This window comes from Heteronotia binoei, chromosome 6 (assembly GCF_032191835.1).
Source record: "Heteronotia binoei isolate CCM8104 ecotype False Entrance Well chromosome 6, APGP_CSIRO_Hbin_v1, whole genome shotgun sequence".
Classification (NCBI taxonomy): domain Eukaryota; kingdom Metazoa; phylum Chordata; class Lepidosauria; order Squamata; family Gekkonidae; genus Heteronotia; species Heteronotia binoei.
The window spans coordinates 2,317,553-2,340,037 of record NC_083228.1 but is presented as its reverse complement, the minus strand read 5'-3'; the positions used below and the strand labels follow the sequence as shown (position 1 = coordinate 2,340,037).

General features: G+C 46.0%; 1 protein-coding gene and 1 non-coding gene across 2 annotated transcripts in view; one reads left to right on the top strand and one right to left on the bottom strand.

Moving 5' to 3' along the window:
- ERCC6 (ERCC excision repair 6, chromatin remodeling factor) overlaps window positions 1–22,485 on the bottom strand; it is an 83,022-nt gene that overhangs the window by 41,301 nt on the left and 19,236 nt on the right. The window contains exons 5-7 of the mRNA XM_060240994.1: window positions 21,739–22,441; window positions 10,029–10,157; window positions 1,809–1,967 (exon numbers count right to left, since the gene is read on the bottom strand). Of these exons, the coding sequence (XP_060096977.1) occupies window positions 1,809–1,967; window positions 10,029–10,157; window positions 21,739–22,441 (991 nt within the window). The remainder of the gene's footprint in view (window positions 1–1,808; window positions 1,968–10,028; window positions 10,158–21,738; window positions 22,442–22,485) is intronic.
- TRNAS-GGA (transfer RNA serine (anticodon GGA)) lies at window positions 10,475–10,541 on the top strand. The gene has a single exon. It is a non-coding gene; the product is annotated as a tRNA-Ser (tRNA).

Here is a 22,485-nt window from a genome sequence, read left to right as displayed (position 1 = left end):
GTCCGTGTCTGAAATCTATAGGGGGGGGGGGAGGTGGCTGCTGGAGTTAGGGACAGGCTGTATTAGACAGATTTATGCTAAGAACATAAGAGAGGCCACACTGGATCAGCCTAATGGCTCATCAAGTCCAACATGCTGCATCGCACAGTGGCCAAAAATGCCAGGTGCCATCAGGAGGTCCACCAGCGGGGCCAGACTCCAAAAGCCCTCCCACTCTTGCCCCCTCCCCAAGCACCAAGAACACAGAGCACCACTGCCCTATGTGCTATCCAGTGTCCTATCCAGGGCTTTTTTTGTAGAAAAAGGCAGCAGGAAGTCATTTGCATATTAGGCCACATCCCCTGACACCAAGCCAGTCGGAACAGCGTGCCTGTGTGTAACTGCTCAAAAAAAGCCCTGGTTCTATCTATACCTTACAGCTGATTGTTACCGATGGACCTCTGCTCCATACGTTTATCTAATCTCCTCTTGAAGCTGCCTATGCTTGTAGCCGACACCACTTCCAAATGCAAATTATTCTTTGGGTGAAGAAATACTTCCTTTTATCAGTTCTAAGCCTACAGCTCATTACTTTCACTAAGTGCCTATGAGTTCTTGTATTGTGAGAAAGGGAGAAAGGTACTTCTTTCTCTACCTTCTCTATTCCAAGGCTGATTAGAGAAGATTTGGTGAGGGTGCCGCAGATTCTATACGGGGCACTGCTGACTACGGCCCTGCTCTATCCCATGCATACATTTTGTAACTCTCTACTGTGTCACGCCTCAGTTGTCATTTCTCCAAGCTAAAGAGCCCTAACCTCTTTAACCTCTCTTCATATGCTAAGTAAGGACTCCTTAGAAATCAAGTTCGACTGAAGAATAGCCTCTAGGAATATACATGTGAAAGATCTTTCCTTGCATTTGAAGCATGCAGCTCTCTCCCCGGCATCTTATAACAGATATATGTTATACTGCTGGTGTAAGAAGTTACAGACTCCATCTGAGTATCAAAGGCAAAGGCCTGTTTCCACCAGGGGAATTGAAAGTTTTGTGGTCCTTAATATAAAGTTCAGGGGGTTGGACAAGATGACCCTGGAGGTCTTTTCCAGCTCTATGATTCTAGGATCCAGCTTTCTGGGCTCAAATACAACACACCTGGGCCTCTTCAGGAAGAAGAGCACAGTTGAAAACCTACCACTTGCTGGGGTTTCCAGGAGTTTCAAGACACTTTATTGACTCCCCGGACTGAGAGCCACAAATAACTTCCTACTTAAGGTTCCAAGGACAGGCGTGATGGAAAGAAAGGGAGGACGAATCAGGAGCCAACTCAAAGGAAGCTGCATCTCATGTTCATCATCATCGAGAGGCTTGCGACTTCCTGTTTGTTTGTAAAGTAGTGGGCTGCTGTCTTGCCACTGCAAATATTGTGCCATAAAACATAATACATTCACCTAAAGGTACTGCATCTAATTGAAAATTCCATACTGTGTAAACTATTGATATTAACATAATTGAATTTGTAAGCAATCCATTTGTGCTAGCTAACCTTAGACACAATATTGACCCAAAATATCTAGCGAGGCTCATCTGCAAAATGAACCATCAATGCCTGGAATTCATTAAGAGTGTTACATGTTTAATTTTTCCTGCCCTCCAGCTCCATTGTCTCGTAAAATTTTCCCTTTGATGTCCCCCCTCCCACTAAAAGAATTAAAGGAATACTGTAATTGAAATGTCGTTAATAATTCACAGGGCCCTCCTCCCCAGCAATCCATCCAATGAAATATTAATTGAGCTCCACAGACGGATTGTCTGCAGAAGAGCACTTGCCTGTAATTTGAACCGCGAGTCCTGATCTTGCTGTAGCTCAGACCTGCCAAGAAGGCAATTATCTGGATGGTCTTGCCCAATCCCATCTCATCTCCCAGAATGCCTCCCGCCTGCTGGCAGTGCAATTCCCAGAGCCACCTAACACCTGTCTGCTGGTACCTACAAATAAGAAAGCAAAAGGAGTCGGCAAAGAGCGGTCATAACAGAAAGTACTCATGAATTAGTCATTCACAGCAAGGTTCAAAAGCCAGTTACCGTAACATGCAGCATGTGTGTTTTACATGAGTCCTGTATTTACAACATCATGCATTTTTTATGCTGTCAGGCATTAGAGGCAATACACTCCTCCTCCTCCTCACACAGTGTTCAAGGAATGCCAATTAAGCCAAGACGTGATAATTAGGGGGTATTTTACTTTGTGTATTTTTGTGAGCGCAACCCCCAACGGTTCTTTCAGCCACCAAACACAACACTTTTGCCAGTCCATTATAAAGGAGGACTGTTAAAATGTAATGGAGCATGGCAGAGGGGAGGGCTCAGTTACAAAGCAGCTGCTGGTGGAGAAAGACACGCACAGTAAACAATGAAAATGGGGAAAGGGGGCAGGGGGGCTCTTTAAGCCTGATACCAGAAGGTGTGACTTGGCAGGAACAAGACAGAAATCAAAGAGTTCTGATCTCTCTGCATCCTGTAATCTGGAGGCAGAGGGAAGGGCCATGCAGCCAGCAAGCACCATTTGGCTTATTTATTTTATTAGCAAATTTATACCCCACCACTCCCATGACAAGTGAGGCTCAAGGTGGCTCATATCAAAGTAAAATACAATTCAAAGAAAAGTCTTAAAAACAACAACAATATATATGCAATTTAAAACCAATCTGACCTGAGTCAGAGTGAGGTGACAAGAGAGGAGGTCCTACAACTGATTGACGAATTAAAAACTAATAAGTCACCAGGTCCGGATGGCATACATCCAAGAGTTCTGAAGGAACTCAAAGTTGAACTTGTGGATCCTCTGACAAAAATATGTAATCTTTCACTGAAATTTCCCTCCGTTCCTGAGGACTGGAAGGTAGCAAATGTCACCCCCATCTTTAAAAAGGGTTCTAGAGAAGATCCGGGAAATTACAGGCCAGTCAGTCTGATTTCAATACCGGGAAAGTTGGTAGAAACTGTTATCAAGGACAGAATGAGTAGGCACATTGATGAACACAAGTTATTGGGGAAGACTCAGCATGAGTTCTGTAAGGGAAAATCTTGCCTCACTAACCTGTTACAGTTCTTTGAGGGGGTGAACAAACATTTCTTTCTTTCTTTCTTTATTTATTTATTTATTTATATTTGGACTTATATCCCGCCCTTCTCACCGAAGTGTCTCAGGGTGGCTTACAACATTATAATTTACATAGATTTGGTTTAAAAGCATTTACAAATAAGTTAAAACCATAATTGATAAAACAAAATGGGGATAAAACCAGCGGTCTGTAGATGCATTTTTGTTCCATCCAGAAGATGTTCTCATTGTCAGTTAGATGTTATAGGCCTGCCGGAAGAGGGCTGTCTTACAGGCCCTGCGGAACTGCCCTAGGTCCCGCAGGGCCCGCACCTCCTCCAGCAGCTGGTTCCACCAGTAAGGTGCCGTTATTGAGAAGGCCCGGTCCCTGGTGGCCTTTAGACGGGCCTCCTTTGGCCCGGGGATTACCAGCAGGTTTTGTGAACCCGATCGTAGTACTCTCTGGGGAACATGTGGGGAGAGACGGCCCCTAAGGTAGGCAGGTCCTAGGCCATATAGGGCTTTAAAGGTAATGACCAACACCTTGTACTGGACTCGGAATATTACTGGCAGCCAGTGCAGGTCCCGGAGCCCCGACCGTATGTGCTCCCATCTTGGGAGCCCTAATAGCAGCCGGGCAGCGGCGTTCTGCACTAACTGCAGTTTCCGGGTCCGGCACAAGGGTAGCCCCATGTAGAGGGCATTACAGTAGTCCAACCTCGAGGTGACCGTAGCATGAATCACTGTTGCTAGGTCGTCGCGTTCCAGGAAGGGGGCCAACTGCCTCGCCCGCCTAAGATGAAAAAATGCGGACTTGGCAGTGGCTGCTATCTGAGCCTCCATCGTCAGTGAGGGCTCCAATAGTACCCCCAAGCTCTTGACCCTGCTCGCCGCTATCAATGGCGCGCCGTCAAAAACTGGCAGGGGGATTTCCCTTCCCGGGCCGCAACGACCCAAGCAAAGGACCTCTGTCTTTGCCGGATTCAGCTTCAGCCCGCTCAGCCTAAGCCACCAAGCCACTGCCTGTAGCGCCCGGTCCAGATTTTCTGGGGTGCAGGCGGGCCGGCCATCCATGAGCAGATAGAGCTGTGCACAAAGGGGACCCAATAGATGTTGTTTACCTTGACTTCCAGAAAGCTTTTGATAAAATTCCTCATCAAAGGCTCCTTAGTAAGCTCGAGAGTCATGGAGTAAAAGGACAGGTCCTCTTGCAGATCAAAAACTGGCTAATTAATAGGAAGCAGAGAGTGAGTATAAATGGGCAGTCTTCGCAGTGGAGGACGGTAAGCAGTGGGGTGCCGCACGGCTCAGTACTGGGTCCCATGCTCTTTAACTTGTTCATTAATGATTTGGTGTTGGGAGTAAGCAGTGAAGTGGCCAAGTTTGCAGATGACACTAAATTGTTCAGGGTGGTGAGAACCAGAGAGGATTGTGAGGCACTCCAAAGGGATCTGTTGAGACTGGGCGAGTGGGCGTCAACGTGGCAGATGAGGTTCAATGTGGCGAAGTGCAAAGTAATGCACATTGGGGTCAAGAATCCAGCTACAAATACAAGTTGATGAGGTGTGAACTGGCAGAGACTGACCAAGAGAGAGATCTTGGGGTCGTGGTATATAACTCACTGAAAACATCAAGACAGTGTGCGATTGCAATAAAAAAGGCCAACGCAATGCTGGGAATTATTAGGAAGGGAATTGAAAACAAATCAGCCAGTGTCATAATGCCCCTGTATAAATCGATGGTGCAGTCTCATTTGGAATACTGTGTACCTTTCTGGTCACCGCACCTCAAAAAGGATATTATAGCATTGGAAAAAGTGCAGAAAAGGGCAACTAGAATGATTAAAGGTTTGGAACACTTTCCCTATGAAGAAAGGTTAAAAAGCTTAGGGCTCTTTAGCTTGGAGAAACATCGACTGTGGGGTGACGTGATAGAGGTTTACAAGATTATGCATGGGATGGAGAAAGCAGAGAAAGAACTAATTTTCTCTCTTTCTCAAAATACAAGAACTCGTGGGCATTCAATGAAATTGCTGAGCAGTTAGGTTAAAACGGATAAAAGAAAGTACTTCTTCACCCAAAGAGTGACTAACATGTGGAATTCACTGCCACAGGAGGTGGTGGCGGCTACAAGCATAGCCAGCTTCAAGAGGGGATTGGATAAAAATATGGAGCAGAGGTCCATCAGTGGCTATTAGCCACAGTGTATATATATTGGTCATTGTGTGACACAGAGTGTTGAACTGGATGGGCCATTGGCCTGATCCAACATGACTTCTCTTATGTTCTTAACTATATAAACCTCCCATCAAACATGGCTGCATCCAACCCAACAATGAAATGATCCAGTGGAAACAATACAAGAATCACAAGGCATGCATAATGACTAATTAAAAGCCTGTTGGAAGAAATCATGCAGGCTCTGCAGAAGCTATGTTTCGCAGGGCACACATATCCTCTGATAAAGCATTCCACCAGAACAAGGCCACCACAGAGAAGGCCCTTGGTCTGGCAAAGGAGGTCAGCCACTCAAGGGTGGAGCACCACCAAAAGATTGTGTGATGAAGAACATGGGCAATGTGGGTGTTTACTAGCAGCTTCTGTTGTGAAAGCAACACTGAAATGGATAGCTGTTCAGCTATTCAGTTCAGCATAGTTAGCTGAGAGATGGATAAGACTTCACTTACAAATAAAGAGGTAGCATAGAAAAGAAAAATAAGGAAGCTAGTCTAATCAGACTGGAGGACAGAGGGTAGTTTCCAACAAACAGGGATGTAAAATGCTGGCAGAATGTTCCTAGAATAAGGTGGAATAAAAAATTCATCCCCCTAAAGGACTAACTGGGTAACGTTCCAAAGGACACCTTGTAATACCACAATCTCAGAATGCAACTGGCAGCAAAAAGACATGGTCTACTACAGCAGAAGACTTTTCTGTCTCTCCTGATAGTTTGGCTCACTACCACGGATATTTCCTGAGGGAGAAGAATCACTTTGTTTCAGGGCATGGAAGGGATTACGCAATTTAGACCAAGAAGGTTTTAAATGAGAAGAAATTTTTGGGATTTTTCTCCCAAAAATCAGCTCATGTGAACCCTGCCCTGGGAGGCAGTTTGCACACTGCAACTCCCCTTCTGCTTTCAGCTATTTGCCACCCACAGCAGCACAAGGTTCAGAGAGCACAAAGACTCGCTCCTCGGTGCCTGCTTCTCTGGAAAGCCTGAAGAAGACAAAGAGCTTTTCCACTTCTGTGTGCCACCCAAAAGCCTACAGCTTTCATTGTTTCCTCCTTCCACAGCAGTGAGAGGATGATGCGGGAGGTAAAGAGCCTCTCCTTTCTACTCCAGAACCACACAGCAGGTGGCAACAGTGACATGCAACTCTTAAGCCTCTGTGTTAGCTGGGGAAAGGGGTGGTGGTGGAGAGAAAGCCTGAAGAGCACACTCTGGACGAAGAGTACAGCCCTTGGGAAACACAGTTGGAGTCCAGCGGCATATTTAGGACCAACAACATTTAATTATGGGTATAGGCATCCTACAAAGTTTAATTCTGGATGTAAGCTTTCATGCACAAGCGTGCTAAAGCTTATACCTTAAATAAAGGTGTCACTGGACTCAAACTTTGTTCTGCTGCTTCAAACCAACACAGCAACCCCACCAGAATGAGGCCTTATGAAAAGAAGGGCATGCCCAAGTGACATTGCCATCTCTTTATTTGCCCATTATAACAACACTTTAAGAACAGGCTAAGAGATGCCAGACCTCTCTGCTGACAGATCCAGCAAGCAGCAGTGGCAATGGTAGCCAGGGGGCAGCCAACTTGCAGCCACCCCTCCCGGGGTTTCAGGGCGGGAGACAAGCAGAGGCGGTTGGCTGTTGCCTGTCTCTGCACAGCAACCTGGACTTCCATGGGGGTTTCCCACTCTGTGTAGCTTCTGAGAGCTGACCAGGTTGGCCTTGCCTGGGCTGCCAAGGGTGGGGGGAGGTGGTGTCTAATTTTACTGGTATGCTTTCTATGTAGATCTTATCTAACTGCTTTGATTGTTATTGGTTTATAAAACCACAGGACTATCAACCCGCTTAACTGGAGATGCTGTCTGCCTGAACAGAGCACACATACAAGCTTCTGCACAACACTATCTATGTTAAGCTATGCATGTTTTTCTTAACCTAGTTTTTAAAAAATACCCCCGAAATGAAGAAATATTTCTTGCCACAGGAACAAGTCCGTTTTCAAAACAATGACAAGACCAGAATCCAGACATCTGCAGAACTGAGTCGCTAATGAGAACTGTGAGGTTCAAAAAGTGTTCAACAGCTGCAGAGAAGAGTCGGAAAATGGACTGACAAAAAGTAATCCAAGGAGAATGAATATCCAGAATCTGCGGTTTCTTTTGCCTTTCCAGCAAGCAGCAGTGGCAATGGTGACAGATCAATAGTCTTCCACAGGAAGCAGCCCGAACAGGGAGGGGGCTACATGCAACTGGCCCATCTTAATGCCATTTTCAGGGGCACAAAAAGGAAGTAAAGAGCTGCTGGGGCACCTGTTTATTGTACCTTTTTTTTTTACTGTCTTGCTGCACAGGGACTGGATCTCTGCCCTCCCTTCTTCTCAGGTCAGCGCCATGACTCAGAGATCTCCATTCCTACTCATGTCTGGCAAAGGGAAATGCTGAAACTCTCATTGATTTGGAAGGTGCTGCTGGACTCAAATCTAGTTGTTGCTAACACTTGCCTGGGTGGCCAGGCCTTCCGACAAATAAGAAAAAGAGCTTTTTCTCAGCAAGGACTAAACTCCTGCCCTTGTTCACTGTCTCCATGAAAAGAGAAGACTCAAGACAAGATTCTGGGCTTCAGAAGGCTGGCAGAGAAAAACAAAGCCCTGCGGGAAGCTGCCTCCTGCCCCACCTTCCTCCTCCGCTGTGTGGTCAGGCCAGGGTCCCTGATGCCTGCCGACAACACACTTCCTCTCCTGCTGCGGAGAGCTCTGATGCTCAGTCTCTTGGCAAGTCAGACAAATCATTCAGCTCCATTGATCTTTTCCAGCCACTCAGGAGGTTTTGCCAGCTGAGTCATGCATGCGTGGGGATGCCCTGCATCAGGGAAGCTCATCTTGCCAAGATCCATCTTTAGTTCCCTTGTCTTGCTGGAATTCCCCTTGGAGAGCCTCTGTAATAGGCCTGGGGTTCTGAATGATGGCTCCAGCAGCATCACACGCTACACTTCTGAGTCCATGCAGCAGTTGCAGGGGGTCTCGTTGACCAAGCCGAGTTCCACGGATGCATGAAAACACTGCTGGAAATTCTACCATCAACCCATGATTACATCAGACTACAGGAAGTGCTACATTAAGGCAGCTTACAACCCACCCAGTCTGGACTGTTTGCTTAGAACTCACTAAGCAGACAGAAATGGCCCCTTGGGTTTTCACAATGATGCCCACGTGGGAGGGGCAAAACCCTCCCCAATGAGATAAACAGTGGGCAGATGCAGACAACACTGACCAGCCAGTTCCTCTGGAGGGCCAACAACAGGGCTGAGAGGCCGAGGCACTCCCCTGAGAAGAACTTCAGAAGAGTTCTGCTGGATCAGACCAGGGAGGGTCCATCTAGCCCAGCATCCCATCTTACACAGTGGCCAACCAATTCCCCTCGAGGGCCAACAACAGGGTAGAGAGGCCGAGGCCTTCATAAGAACATCAGAAGAGCCCTGCTGGATCAGACCAGTGAGGGTCCCTCTAGTCCAGCATCCTGTCTTACACAGCAGCCAACCAGTTTCTCTGGAGGGCCAACAACAGGGCAGAGAGGCTGAGGCCTTCCCCTGAGAAGAACCTCAGAAGAGCCAAGCTGGATCAGACCAGTGAAGGTCCCTCTAATCTAGCCTCCTGTCTCACACAGCAGCCAACCAGTTTCTCTGGAGGGCCAACAACAGGGCAAAGAGGCCAAGGCCTTCCCCTGAGAAGAACCTCAGAAGAGCCCTGCTGGATCAGACCAGTGAGGGTCGATCTAGTCCAGCATCCAGTCTCACACAGTACCCAGCCAGTTTCTCTGGAAGGCCAACAACAGGGCACAGAAGCCAAGGCCTTCCCTGAGGTTGCCTCCTGACCCTGGTCTGGGATTCAGAGGCTTTGGCCTCTGAACAAGGAATAGTGCAGCAAGCACCTTAGAGAGACCGACAAGATTTCCAGAGTCTAAGCTTTCAAGAATCAAACCTTTTGTCAGACCCTTTTCTGAGATAGGACAAAGGGAGCTTTGACTCTTTAAAGCAGGTGTGTCAAACTTATTTGTTATGAGGGCGAAATCTGACACAAATGAGACTTTGTTGGGCCGGGCCATGTGTGTACCTATTTAAGATAAGGTATCAGAAATATAAACTTTTAAAAAGGACACAGATAAACATGACTAAAGAATTTTTTTACACTTAAAATAAAACATGCTTAAAGCATTAGCAATTATTGGTCTTAAAGGTGCTTTCTTTGTATTTCTCCCATGAGATCCAGGAAACTGGCAAAGGAAGCTCTGGCTCTTTCCTTCCCTCCCCAGGGGACCAGGAGGGGCTCAACCATTGGAGAAAGTGGAGTTTCTCCTCTGTAGCTCCTGTGTGATTGAGCAAGCTTTGCAAAGCAAGTTGAGATGCAGAAGGAAGCAAGAGAGAGGGGGAAGGAAGCAAACAAGAGCCAGTTGCTTAGAGGTCTGATAGGAGCCCCCCAGAGGCCTGATTCGGCCCCCAGGCTGCATGTTTGACACCCCTGTTCTAAAGGTTCTATCCTAGAAGTCTGGATCTTTAAGGTGCTCTTGGGCCTGAAACCTCGCTCCTCCACTGAAGACCAACACGACTACCCAGCAGAAATTATCTTCACAGAAGGCAACACATTTAGCTGCAGGGAGAGGAAATCTTACTTTAGTTTAAGTTACCAAACTTTTTCCAGTTGCCTCAATGGCAATACATACTTGAAAAGCTTCTTAAAGAGAAAACCTGGCACACGGAAACTCTCATCAAATTCAGCATCACTTTCATCCAAATCTTCCCCTGCCATCAGTTTCTCATGGCGGTCTTTCAGCTGCTGTTTACGCCACCTCCTGCAATGACAGAAAGTCACCATTTGCCTTGTTCTGTGGCAGACAACACATGACATGCAGTTGCTGCAGCCAGCACAGAAGGAAAGCTAAATCAGAAAGAAAAGGAGCCACCACTGTGAACCTAGCAGAAAGGAGGGTGGATTTTGACATAGGAATCCTGGGCCCAGTTGAGCCACTGACTCCCTGGGAGAGCTCAGACAGGGCATACACTGAATACAGGAGGGAGCACCTCCACAGGTCTTCTAGGAAGGCAACTCAGAAGAGTGGAAGTTGCCCCAAGCAAACCAGATCCTGCCCCTCCTGCACAGGGGAGGGACGGTGGCTCAGTGGTAGAGCATCTGCTTGGAAAGCAGAAGGTCCCAGGTTCAATCCCTGGCATCTCCAAAAAAGGGTCCAAGCAAATAGGTGTGGAAAAACCTCAGCTTGAGACTCTGGAGAGCTGCTGCCGGTCTGAGTAGACAAGACTGACTTTGATGGACCAAAGGTCTGTTTCAGTATAAGGCAGCTTCATATGTTCATATATGTTCACATGTATGGTCTTAGGTGCTACCAAGACCCTTCATAATAATAAAACAAACACTAAACCCAACAACACTGCCAGGAAGGATTAAAATCCTCAAGTGGAACTTTTCACCAGACTTCTTCTGGACGTTCTGCTATGCAGCCTTATTCCTGGAGAAACAACCAGTCTCCCATCTTTACAAAAAGATCATTTAATAAGATGCGAGAGAAATTTATAGCTGGACAATGTAAACATGAAATCAGATGGAGCATAAATACATTCAAGTGGGGGGGCCAGATCCATGTGCACCCCTGCCTTCAGTAGGAGGAGGTCACTTCCCAGGAATCGCCCAGCCCAATTATTTACTTACAAATGGAAAACCACTTGACATAATGCATCAGTACAGTCCCAACCCCTCACTCCGGGGGGGGGGGGGGAGAACCCCTATCACCAGTAAGAAATGAAGGTCTTGTACAATGGATCCTCCTTGCTGCTTCGGATGTGTTTCAGTTATTAAGATGGAAACAGAGAATGGATTAGGACAATTACTTTTTTAAATGTAAAAGAAGAAGACTGCAGATTGATACCCCTCCCTTCTCTCTGAAACAGAGACTAAGAGCGGCTTACCATCTCCTATATCTTCTCCCCCCACAACAGACACCCTGTGAAGTGGGTGGGGCTTAGAGAGCTTTTTACAGCAGCTGCCCTTTCAAGGACAACCTCTGCTAGAGCTCTGGCTGACCCAAGGCCATTCCAGCAGCTGCAAGTGGAGGAGTGGGGAATCAAACCCGGTGTGCATACAAGCTTTTAAAATCTCATTCTTACAGAATCATAAGAGTTGGAAGGGGTCACAGAAGTCATCTAGTTCAACCCCTGGCTCAGTGCAAGATAGCTTGAAGCATCCCTGACAAGTGTTTGTCCAGCCACTGCTTGGACTGCTGCACGGGGGAACTCACCACCTCCCAAGGAAGTGGATTCCAGAACCAGGAGACACCGGGGAAGGCCTCAGCCTCTCTGCCCTGCTGTTGACCCTCCAGAGGAACCTGGTGGCCACTGTGCAAGGCACAATGCTGGACTAGATGGACTCTCGCTGGTCTGATCCAGCAGGGCTCTTAATAACATAAATGGGAATAGGATAAGTTTTTTCCTAATATCCACCCAGGACCTTTCTGTCTGTAATTTAGACCCATTAATGCAAGTCCTGTCCTCTTCTGCCAAGAGGAACAGTTCCCTGCCCTCCTCTAGGTGGCAGCCTTTCAAATAGTTAGAGAACCATCATGTGCCCCCTCCACCTCCTCTTCACACTTCTCCAAGTCTCTCTGCTTTTCCTCCTTGTAGGGTTCGGTCTCCGGTTCCCTTATCACCCTCCTCGCTCTCTTGTGCACCACCTCTGTTCTCTTCCAGCCAAACTGGTTAAACACTGCAGTGCTGTTTTACCATGATGAGGGCAAGATAACTGGCCACACCATGAGCTCTTGCCCCTCTAAGAAATGAGCTTCACCCCTGGAAAACAACCACACACAAAAACTTCTTGTCTACCTGCTCCAGCTGCCGAAACTTAGCTCACCAAAGCAAACCAAAAACAGCAGCACCATTTTAAGTGCTTTGGCAGATGTCCCAGCTTGTGCCAGAAGAGACAACATTCAGGTCCCATCAAGTCCTCAAATCTTTAGCCAGATAAAACGGTCCATGAAAACATCCTAGGAATGAACCAGTTTTGCCCCAGTGTCCACATCATGGCCCCAGGAAAATAAGATGATCCATCTCAGTGAAATTAATTTATGTAGTAGTGGGTTTGTGTAAGTTTAGACTGCATTTTTAATTTTAGTGGTAAGATAAGAACCACGTCTAATGAATAAGCTCTATTCCTTTTAGAGAAGGAGGAAGCAGGGCGCCCTCTGGTGCCCACTAGGAAAACGAGTCGAGCTCCATAAACTGCAGAGAAGATTTCCTGACCTGGATGGTGCCATCAACCTCTTGGGAGTGGAGCAGGGTCAGGCCTGGCTAGTATTTGGATGGGAGATCCCAAAGACCAGGGTTGTGACCAGTGTTCCTTCTAACCTGAGCTAGTGTGAGCTAGCTCACAGTTTTTTAGCCTCCAGCTCACACATTTTTGTCTTAGCTCAGGGAAATGGCCTCAGAGTGAGCTCATTTATGAGGGAGCTCATAACTCGAATGCCAGTAGCGCATGAAGCAGAATTTTTGCTCACAAGATCGCACAGCTTAGAGGGAGTATTGGTTGTGATGTGGAGGCCGGCAATGGCAAACCACTCCGGCCATCTCTTGCTTTGGAAAACCCTGCAGGGTCACTGGAAGTCAGCTGGGACTGACTTCCCCACTCCCCCCCCCCCGCCAGCTGAAAAACCAATGCACAGCAAGTGGCTTGTCTGTCACTACACAAAGCGTGTCAAGAGAGCCAGGCACTCCAGCACACAAATGTTTGTTATTTCAACAACCCTTCCCAGATTAATGGTGCACATATTATTTGCACACACAATCACCAGTTCTCATGGGGCCTCCCTGCCAATGCAGCTGGGGCCCACTTGGGCACCTCAGTGAAGACTCACTGCCATGCCAAACATTTGGACCAAATCTCAGTCAACAACAGAGAAGAAGTGACAGAGACAGGGAAGCTTCATCTAGCACACAGCAGTCTGACGCCAGGCTCACTTTCCAGTGAAAAAGGGCTGCTCCAAACCTGAGGAGTCCCATCTTCCCTACAGGCTTAGGACAACCCCCCTCTGCCCCAAGAGAGGTGAGAGAAAGGATGAAGACTGGGTCTCTTTTGAGGAGTCAGTCGAGACAGAGGAGCAAAGCACAAGTGCCAGTGGGTGGAGGCAAGCAGAGCTCGGTGCTCAACAAGCTGCCCAAGCCGGGTTGAGAGAGAAGCAGAAGACTCCTCAGAACCTTCTCCTGCCTGCTGTTCAGTTTTCCTTCTCGGAGGGGGGGGGGGCTTCCCCGGCCAGCTTGGCACTGCAGCGCCTGCTTCTGAGGAGAAGAGGAATGTCAAGAGCCAGTGAAGCTACTTGGGCCCAAGGAGGTTCCAAGAATGTGGTTCCCACAAGCCCAGTCCTTGAGGCTACAGTTGACACCTCTATCCAAGTCTGGGGTGCCTGCTGCTGCTGGAAAAGATGCCCAATACGAGAGCTCTTAACTTGGCTCCGTCTGTGAAACTGAGCAAGGCTGACAACCCACAGCAAGGACTCCTACTGCCTGGGAAGCAGGGAAGTGTGCTCTGGGCCCCTCTGAGCATGTCCAGAACAGATTTCCTGACCAGGCTGATTCTCTTTGGGTAAAACACTGGGGATCTCCCTACCGGATGCATCGCCAGATTTTCTGATTTCAACTGGCTGCCCTCAAGCAGAGCCAGACAACACCTGTGCCCTGCGGGTCCTAGTTCAGTTCCACTGGGCCTGGAAGGCCTCTGGTTAAGGACAGCCAGATGTTTTGATCATCCTGGCCTTCTTCCATTCACTCCCCCTTGGGGGAAAGATCACCTAGTTTTAGAGGCCATCAGAATGGTTATTTGTATTTGTTTTACCATTCTTATTTAAAACTTGATTATGATTGTATTTGTGAATGTTGTACACTGCCCTGAGCCCCAAGTAGGGGGATGGGCAGTTTAAACATCAAATATATATATATATACACACACACACACACAAAATCTTTTACATCCCCCACAAAATCTTTTATATCCTCCCAAGTAGGGGGATGGGCAGTTTAAACATCAAATTTAGATAGATAGACAGACAGACAGACATATACAAAATCTTTTACATAAATCCCGTCTGCCTGGCCAAGAGAGAGTTCTAGCTTAATCTCCTCCAAAATAAGCTATGTTTGTACAGATGTGTGTTTGTTTTTTGAATGACAGACGATTCAACTGCATGTCGTCCCCACCCCCACCCCACAGGCTGAGGTCCTACAGCCCAGAGACCATCTTAACCCCTCCTCTGCCTTTTGGAGGGCAACTCAAGACTAATTCTCACAAACTCCTGACTTCATCTCTGCCTTTCTCATGAAGACAGACGCAAGGTGGACTACAGAGTTGTATGGAACAAAGCCCCACCCTGGATTGCCCAGGCTAGCCTGACCTTAGTGGATCTTGGAAACTGAGCAAGGTCAGCTCTGGTTAGTACTTGGCCACCCAGGAAGCCCAAGGTCTCTATACAGTGGCGGACAATGGCAAACCACCTTGAAAACCCTGTGGAGTCATCATCAATGCTCCCTCTAAGCTGTGGAGTCTTGTGAGCAAATGTTCTACATCATGAGCTACTGGCACTAAAGTTGTGAACTACTGCAGAAGCTAGTCTGCTCTGGGGCCATTTTTCCTGCGTGTGAGCCAGAGGCTAAAAAACTGTAAGCTAACTCTAACTCAGCTTAGAAGGAACACTGGTCGCCATAAGTCCAGTGCACTTTCCACCACCAGAGAACAATGCAAAAAAAAAAAAAAAGGAGCAGTGTGCGCAGATTTATGCTTCATTCAAGACATGCTATACATACTCAGGAGAAAGAAAATGTCATGTTTATAGCACAAAAGGTCTGTAATGGTCAGCATCTTCTGCTAACAGACTCCAGGATATACCCAGGTATTTAGCTCACCTCTTTCACAACCGTGGATTTTACGGAAGTTTTAATAGGAAAAAACCTTTGGAGGTTCACATGAAATTCTATGCTAGCAAGATTGATAACATTTTTTCAAACTTGCTTGTAGGCAAATTAGGGTTCATCTATCTTGTAACAAAAGAAACACAACCATGGGATTTAAGCACAAACTTGGTAGCTTCTTTGTTTTTGAAAACACCTTTGCATTACATGTGGACACCATCAGAAAACCTATTTTGCTTCCATTTGTATTCTTGAATTTGGTGTAAGTCAGAAGTAAAAAAAAAAATCCTTCTAAAGTGACATCTAAATAACTTCATTTAGGGTCACTGCTTGCATGGACCACATTAAAAGAAACCCTCTCCTCCACCCTTGGAGGCCTTCCTCTCCTAAAGATTGGGGCTCATGAACCCCTGGCTCCCTCCACACAGTGTGGTGTAGAAAAGCCAGAAGCTGGCTCTACCAGAGAGGCACCTTCTTGGCATCCCAGCCCCCACCCCTGCAAAACTTTTAATTGGTCTCTTGCTTCAGATGTTCAGAGGAGAATCACAGCTGGCTGACTGTCAAGCTTTAACGGCACAATATTTCCACCTTGATATGGGCACCATTTCCCTAGTAACAATCTTGAAAGCTTCACTGTGGAAAAGAAAACTAATTTTCCGTCTTTGGAAGTAAGTGGGAGTCCCTGCACAGCAAAGCGCACAACGGAGCAATCCGAGAGGACTGCCTCTCTCGCTCGGGGACCACACTCGCCTGACTCCCATCCAGTTGTTTTCATCAACAACTTAAAAAACCCTGACAATGAATGAGATGGAAATGGGAACAAATGACATTTATATGGCAAATTCGCTCCATTTTATCTCAAAGCGGCATTTCCCACGGTACAGATTACCTGGGGAGCGTTAGTATAAAAACGTCAATGTGGACAGCTGCAGTTTAACAGCCACAATAACTGGAGCTATGAAATTTTAGGAGATGTAATGTTTTGGCGGCAATTACAGTTATTGATATTTCTAAAATTCATTTAGGCTTTTATTGTAACTTTAGCGACTGAAGGAAATGTATGACTCGAGCAAGGATAAATTGTTACATTCTTAATGTTATTAAAAAACTTGTCTGAATGGGTTTAAGCTGTGAATCATATTAAAACTTTCAATCAAAATAAATTACTCTTGATGAAAACACTGAATTAAAAATGATTTAATATTGAGCTAAATCAATGAAAAAAGTACAGCTACATTCAATAAAAAAGGAAATATTTTACAGATTAATACATTTATTAATTATTTAGCGTATCCCCCAGAAAGGCTTTCTTCCTTCAGCCAGAGGTATCACTCAGGTTCATTTCCACAGGAGACCCTTTAGGGAAAATCTTCTGAGGCTTGGGAGGGAAAAAATCATTTCCCCTCTTTCAAATAAATTTCATAGATAATATAATCCTGCCTAGCAACAGCCTACCATTAGGATGCTTCAGGAAAATTAAAAGCAAACACTGCTAGTAACTGTTCACAAGCAACAGCATCTCTGGAATAGGTGGGTGGGTGGTGGTGGTGGTGGAAAGGTAAGTCACAGCTGACCTATGGCAACCCCATGGGGTTTTCAAGGCCAGAGGTGGTCTGCTGTTGCCTGTGTCTTCATAGCAACTCTGGACTTTCTTGGTAGTCTCCCATCCAGACACTAACCTGGGCTGACCCTGCATAGCTTCCAAGATCTAGTTGAGATCAGGCTACCTTGGGCCATCCTAGCCAGATACATAAACAATGATGGAGATGATTGTGTGTGTGGGGGGGGGAGGGAGTGAAATTGCCTCTTTAGGTCTCAGCTATATTAAGTATTGCTTTTAAAATAAATATAGTTTTAATGGGGTATAAATAAGGGCTGGCTTCTCGGATATTCACCAAGATCAGCTTTCCCTTGTGCTTCTCTTCATCCATCAGAACTACTGGTTTTCTTCTGAGGTCCAAAGAACGCTTAATACTAAGGGGAGGGATTATTTATACCCCCGCGGTTCTGTACCATTTATGTAACTTACAGGTATGCAAAAACAAAAGAAAAGCAGTTAGATATAAAAAACGATGGATCTCTCTGGAACGGCAGGCAGATAATGAAGTTAATTTGAGGTGCACATTCAGAGCTCACGTATTTCAAAACCACAGTAAACCTGTTTATGGTTTGTACCACAACAGCGAAGGCCTGTTATCATCACCTGAAACAGGAAATAAGAACTCTACAAAATAAAGCACTTGATTTGGAAGGACTGCCAGAAATCAAAATATTCAAATTATAAGGATGGCAAGGAAGAAAAAACATCAGGAGTGGTTCAGAAGCTTCTTCAAAGGACCCATGGTCACTATTAGAAGACAACAAACCACTAGAGAGAGTAAAGCAATATCATCACTTCGCATGATCTGAACACTGTACTTCTGTCGATGTAGCCCAAAATCACACTGGCTTTTTTAGCTACTGCATCACACTGCTGGGTGTGGTCTACTAAGACCCCTAGATCCTTTTCACACATACTACTGCCAAGACAAGTCTCCCTCATCCTATAATTATGCATTTAATTTTTCCTACCTAAATGCAGAACTCTACATTTATTCCTGTTAAAATTCATTTTATTTGGTCTCCAAACCCCTTATCACCCTCTGGACATGTTCCATCTTGTCTACATCCTTCTTAAAATGTGGTGCCCAAAACTGAACACAAGACTCCAGGTGAGGTCTTACCAGAACCGCCCATCCCCCCGATACAGCCCAAAATCCCATTAACCTTTTTAGTTCTGGGAAATCTCCAAGTCTCTGGAACAGGCTCAGTTACCTAAATTTCCAAGAGATGCCTTAGAGCCTGCATGCTTCTGGTTGAGAGAGGGGATTTATCTGTTTTGTGGCAGACCTGACATGTTTGGGTCTTTCTTTGTCCCAGCAGGGCTTAGAATATCTGGAGCTTCTGGAGCCACGTTGCCTGCAGGAGGTGCAAAAGGACAAGGAGGAGCTCAGGAAAGGTTTGCCTTACTTTCCTCTCATTTGGAAAATGAAGGCATGGCCTTTTTCTTTTTTTGTCCCGACTAATATCTCATCCAAGGCTGTGACCCCAAAACAGTTTTTCTCCTTGGGAGGGCATGGAGGAGAGGTAGCTTTTGGACAGATGATCCACTTTGCAGTGCTTCAACCACAATAACAAATAGAGATGTGCAAAAAAAATTATTCTTTTTCCAGGTTCAGATATATTGAACCCCCCCAAAAATCAGTACTTCCTAATATTCCCAAATCCCAATATTGGCACTATATTGCAACTTAGGAAATAATTAGGAAACTTGAATTTATTTGACTCCATTATATTCTATAAGAATCATTCCCCACAGACTTTAATGGAGAATCAATCCAGGGGTTTCTGGGGCTGCTTCAGGCACCAAATTTACAGCATAGCTGCTGATGCCTCTCATATCCCCCCCCCCCCAGTCTTAAAAAGATTAGACTGGGGATCCAATTCCATGGACCCCGAAATAAGGGGCCCCCATCCTCCATGATTTCCAATGGAGAAAAAAAGGCATGGAAAGGGATGTGGCCCCTGTAAGTGGCTGAGTCAACTAACCAAGTTGTGCTGCTGCTGCATGGCTTCTCCTAGCTGTGCCCAAATAAAAGACAAATAATTTTGGCTTTTATTAGGGACTCCCTATTCAGCTTCACAAATACCCAAATACCAATAAAGTATTATTCAGGTATTTATTTGGCTTGCACACCCCTAGTCAGAAGGAATCTTCTGGGGGAAAGCTGGCATCAGCCACAAAGGCTGCAGCTCTGTTGATTTTCAGCACAGCTTGTCTTCATCTGGCAGGCACTGGGTTCAGTTTCTGCAAGAACAACTGCCCAAAGGGCTACTGCTCTAGCAACGGCTGAAACAGATAGAACTGGCCATGATGGTTAATACTGAGGCTTCCTTGAGCCTTTTGAAGGGAAAAACTCATTCTTCCTGTCCATCAGCTCCTTGCATGTGCTTCCTCCATCCTTGGACAGCATCATGTCCAATAGAAGGAAAGATATTGAGGCATCCACTACAGGAACCTGTAGAATTTTCAGGGCAGAGATGAAATGGAGTTCCAATTGGGCATCCGCATGGTCTGTGCTGTGCCACACCCAAGAATCTTCTGAAATGTTTTGGCATACTGTTGTTCTTGGCTCCCTCCTTTGCCTGAAGGTGTCTTTCTGTCTCTCTCTCTTTTCTGGGGGGGCGGGGGGAGAAGTTATGGAAATTTATATGAAGCAGAGTGAGGCAGGGCACAGAGTGGGGCTTGTCCACTATCCAGAAGGTGAAGCACTGCACAGAACATTTGCATAGCCCTGCCTGCGGACCAAGTATGGAGTGTAAACCATTTCAGGATACCTTCTGCCACTGACAGAGAACAATTGCTTTGAACAATTATTTTTCACATTCTAATAAAGGACTTAATTGGCAAGATAAGTATCTAACCAACCTCATGAGCTAAGTAAAGGAATCCTTTACTCCCCAACCTTTTCCTGCTTGCAAATGTCAAATGAACTGCAATGCCCAACCCACTGAAAGAGTCCTCCAACAACATGAGCATCCTGCTGTACTTTCACTATAATGTCACCATACTGTTGTTATTATAGCACAGGTAGATATTCAGTTGTTCTGCAGCAAAGTTAACACAGTTAAGATCAACATTTTACCTTTGACTGACTTAACTACAGTACATGTCCATACTGCCAATTTTCTTCAATTCTCTACAACTTTATATGGGATGATCTAATTATAACTGCAGTTTTGCAAATGGAATTTGCAGTTAACCCTGTGTGTATCTACTTTCTTAACCATGCTGCTTATTACACAGCTTTTTTAAAAAAAAGTTTACAAGTCCAATGTTTCAAAGAAGTAAAGTGCTTTAGTGTGGAAACAGCTTTCCTACACACACTGCTGCACATGCTGCACCACTTGGAGAAATGGCCTCTGAATTGTGAACTCAGCAAGTTTAGTGAAGAGACTTCTCTCTGTAGCTTCCTGCAGCCCCCAGAGAATCTGCTTCTGAGAGTCATGGGCCTCCCAGGAATGGTAAGGCCACAGGATGCAATGCTCAGTGCTGTGGCCAATAGGGGAAAGAGGCAGAAACTGGCCTCCCCACCTCTTGGGCAACCCCTTCTGTGAGTGCTTGGAAACGTGCCCCTGGGCCAGCTACTTGCTTCATCTCAGTTAAACCCACTATCATTTGGATTTGGGGAGCTTATCTAAAGACTACAAACTTTCATTAGCTAAAGAGTGAGAAAGAGACCAACCCAAAATTAATTCATTAGTAACGACTGCTTGCTGGAATTCACAGAGTTAGCAACTGGACACATTACAAGACTATGGGTTTTCAGTAAGCCCTCCTGCCATGTGCTGCACTATAGGACTGGAAAGGTAACCTCCCCCCCCCCTCTTCCTGCCACACAAACTTAGGAATGGTACAGTTGTCTTCTAAGGAGCAGGATGCTTACAAAAGCAGTCAAGCTGTGTGTGTGTGTGTGAGCGTGTTTGTGTGTGAGTGCGAAGTGCCATCAAGGCACTTCTGACTTTTGGTGACCTCTGAATTGATATCTTCAAAAATGTTCCGCCATTAACAGCCTTGCTCAGGTCTTGAAAACAGAGGGCCTTTGTGGCTTTCTGGACGGGGCCCCTCTTTCTCACATTGGGTTTGCCTTCTCTCCTGCTACCTGCCCACTTCTAGCACTGCTTTTCCAGTAACTCTGTTTTCCTCAGATGCGGCCAAATGTCAGGCTATACAAACATTTACAAAAAAAATCCATTTTTGGATTATCACTGAGCCAGGTCTACCTGCTCAAGGCACTGAGATTGTCTCCCATTCTTTTCGGTCTCCTTTTCACTGGGCTGATATCCCTCCTCTCCGCCTCTGTGCTCATATCACCTTTGTCCCTTTATTTTATAAGCATGAATCCCAGGGGTCACAGGGAGAGGCCCTCCCAATCTTCTCATCAATCAAAGATGCTCATTTGGTGGGAAAACGAAAGAGGGTCTTTTCAGCGGCAGACCCACAATTAAGGAACCACCTCTCTAGGGAGATCTACCTGGCCCCCTCACTTGCAGTTTTCAGGAGGCAGCTGAAGATGGTTTTACTTAGGGCTGTGTTTGATTAAAGCATGCAAACATAAAACATAAACTGTGATTTTAAAATCTGCTAAGTTTTAATTTATTTTATCTATGTTTTAAGCCATTCTGAGCTCCATCAGGAAGAAAGGCAGTTAACAAATGCTTTAAATAAATAAATGAGACCAATTGTACTACTATGTAAAAAGGCAGCTGAAGAGAAGTGACTTGGACATTTAAACATTTGCTAAGCGTACAACAGTTGATGTTGCAACAGGCAGAAGAGAAGCTGTTAACAAAAGACTACAATTCTAGTCACTTCATTTAGTAACAATCTTTGTACTTCCACACTATAAAAATAGGCTTTAGACTTACCTCAGCCTCTGTTTATAGTACTCTCCATCGCCATCATCTTTGCATCTCTTTATTCTGCGCTTTCCGAAATTACGTTCATCCTCTTCGTCAGAGCTTGGGAAAAAGTCCTCCTCCTCAGGTTCTTCCGGAAACGCTTTCACGGATGGATTTTTCCTTCTCCGCAGCAGAGGGCTCACTTGATAGTCATCAGACTCATCGCTGACATGAAGCAACTCATCCTCGGGGGTGGAAGGCTCTTCCTCTCGGGCACAGTCAGACTCTTCACTCTCCTTGGGTGGATCAGCTTCCCGGATCTCCTGGGCCTTCGGAATTTTGCCCTTGGACTGAATGTGGAGAACATGGTTCTGAAGCTTCCTCATATGTTTCTGCAGACAACGCTCTGTTTTAGGGAGGCGCTTCCCCTTGTCCCCTCTGCCTTTGGGGCAATGTACAGGAGTTTTGGCTGGACCATTCTCTGAACTTGCTTTCCGCTTGGCTCTCTTAGGAAAGGGCGGCCTCTTCCTTTCAAACGAGAGCTTTGCTTGATCCGCCAAATACTTTTCAAAATCAGATGATTCATTGAGCATTACCCGGCGGGGCTTCTTCTCTTCCTTCTGGGGTATTTTTGTTCCAAAAGGAGTCATCTGACCAGTACGAATAAGCGTCTCCCACTCTGTTTCCTGTGCTGGTATAAGCATACTGCCAAGGGAGGAGGGGCCAGGTTCTAAAAGAAGAGCCACAAAAAAAAACTATTTAGCCTTCATCACA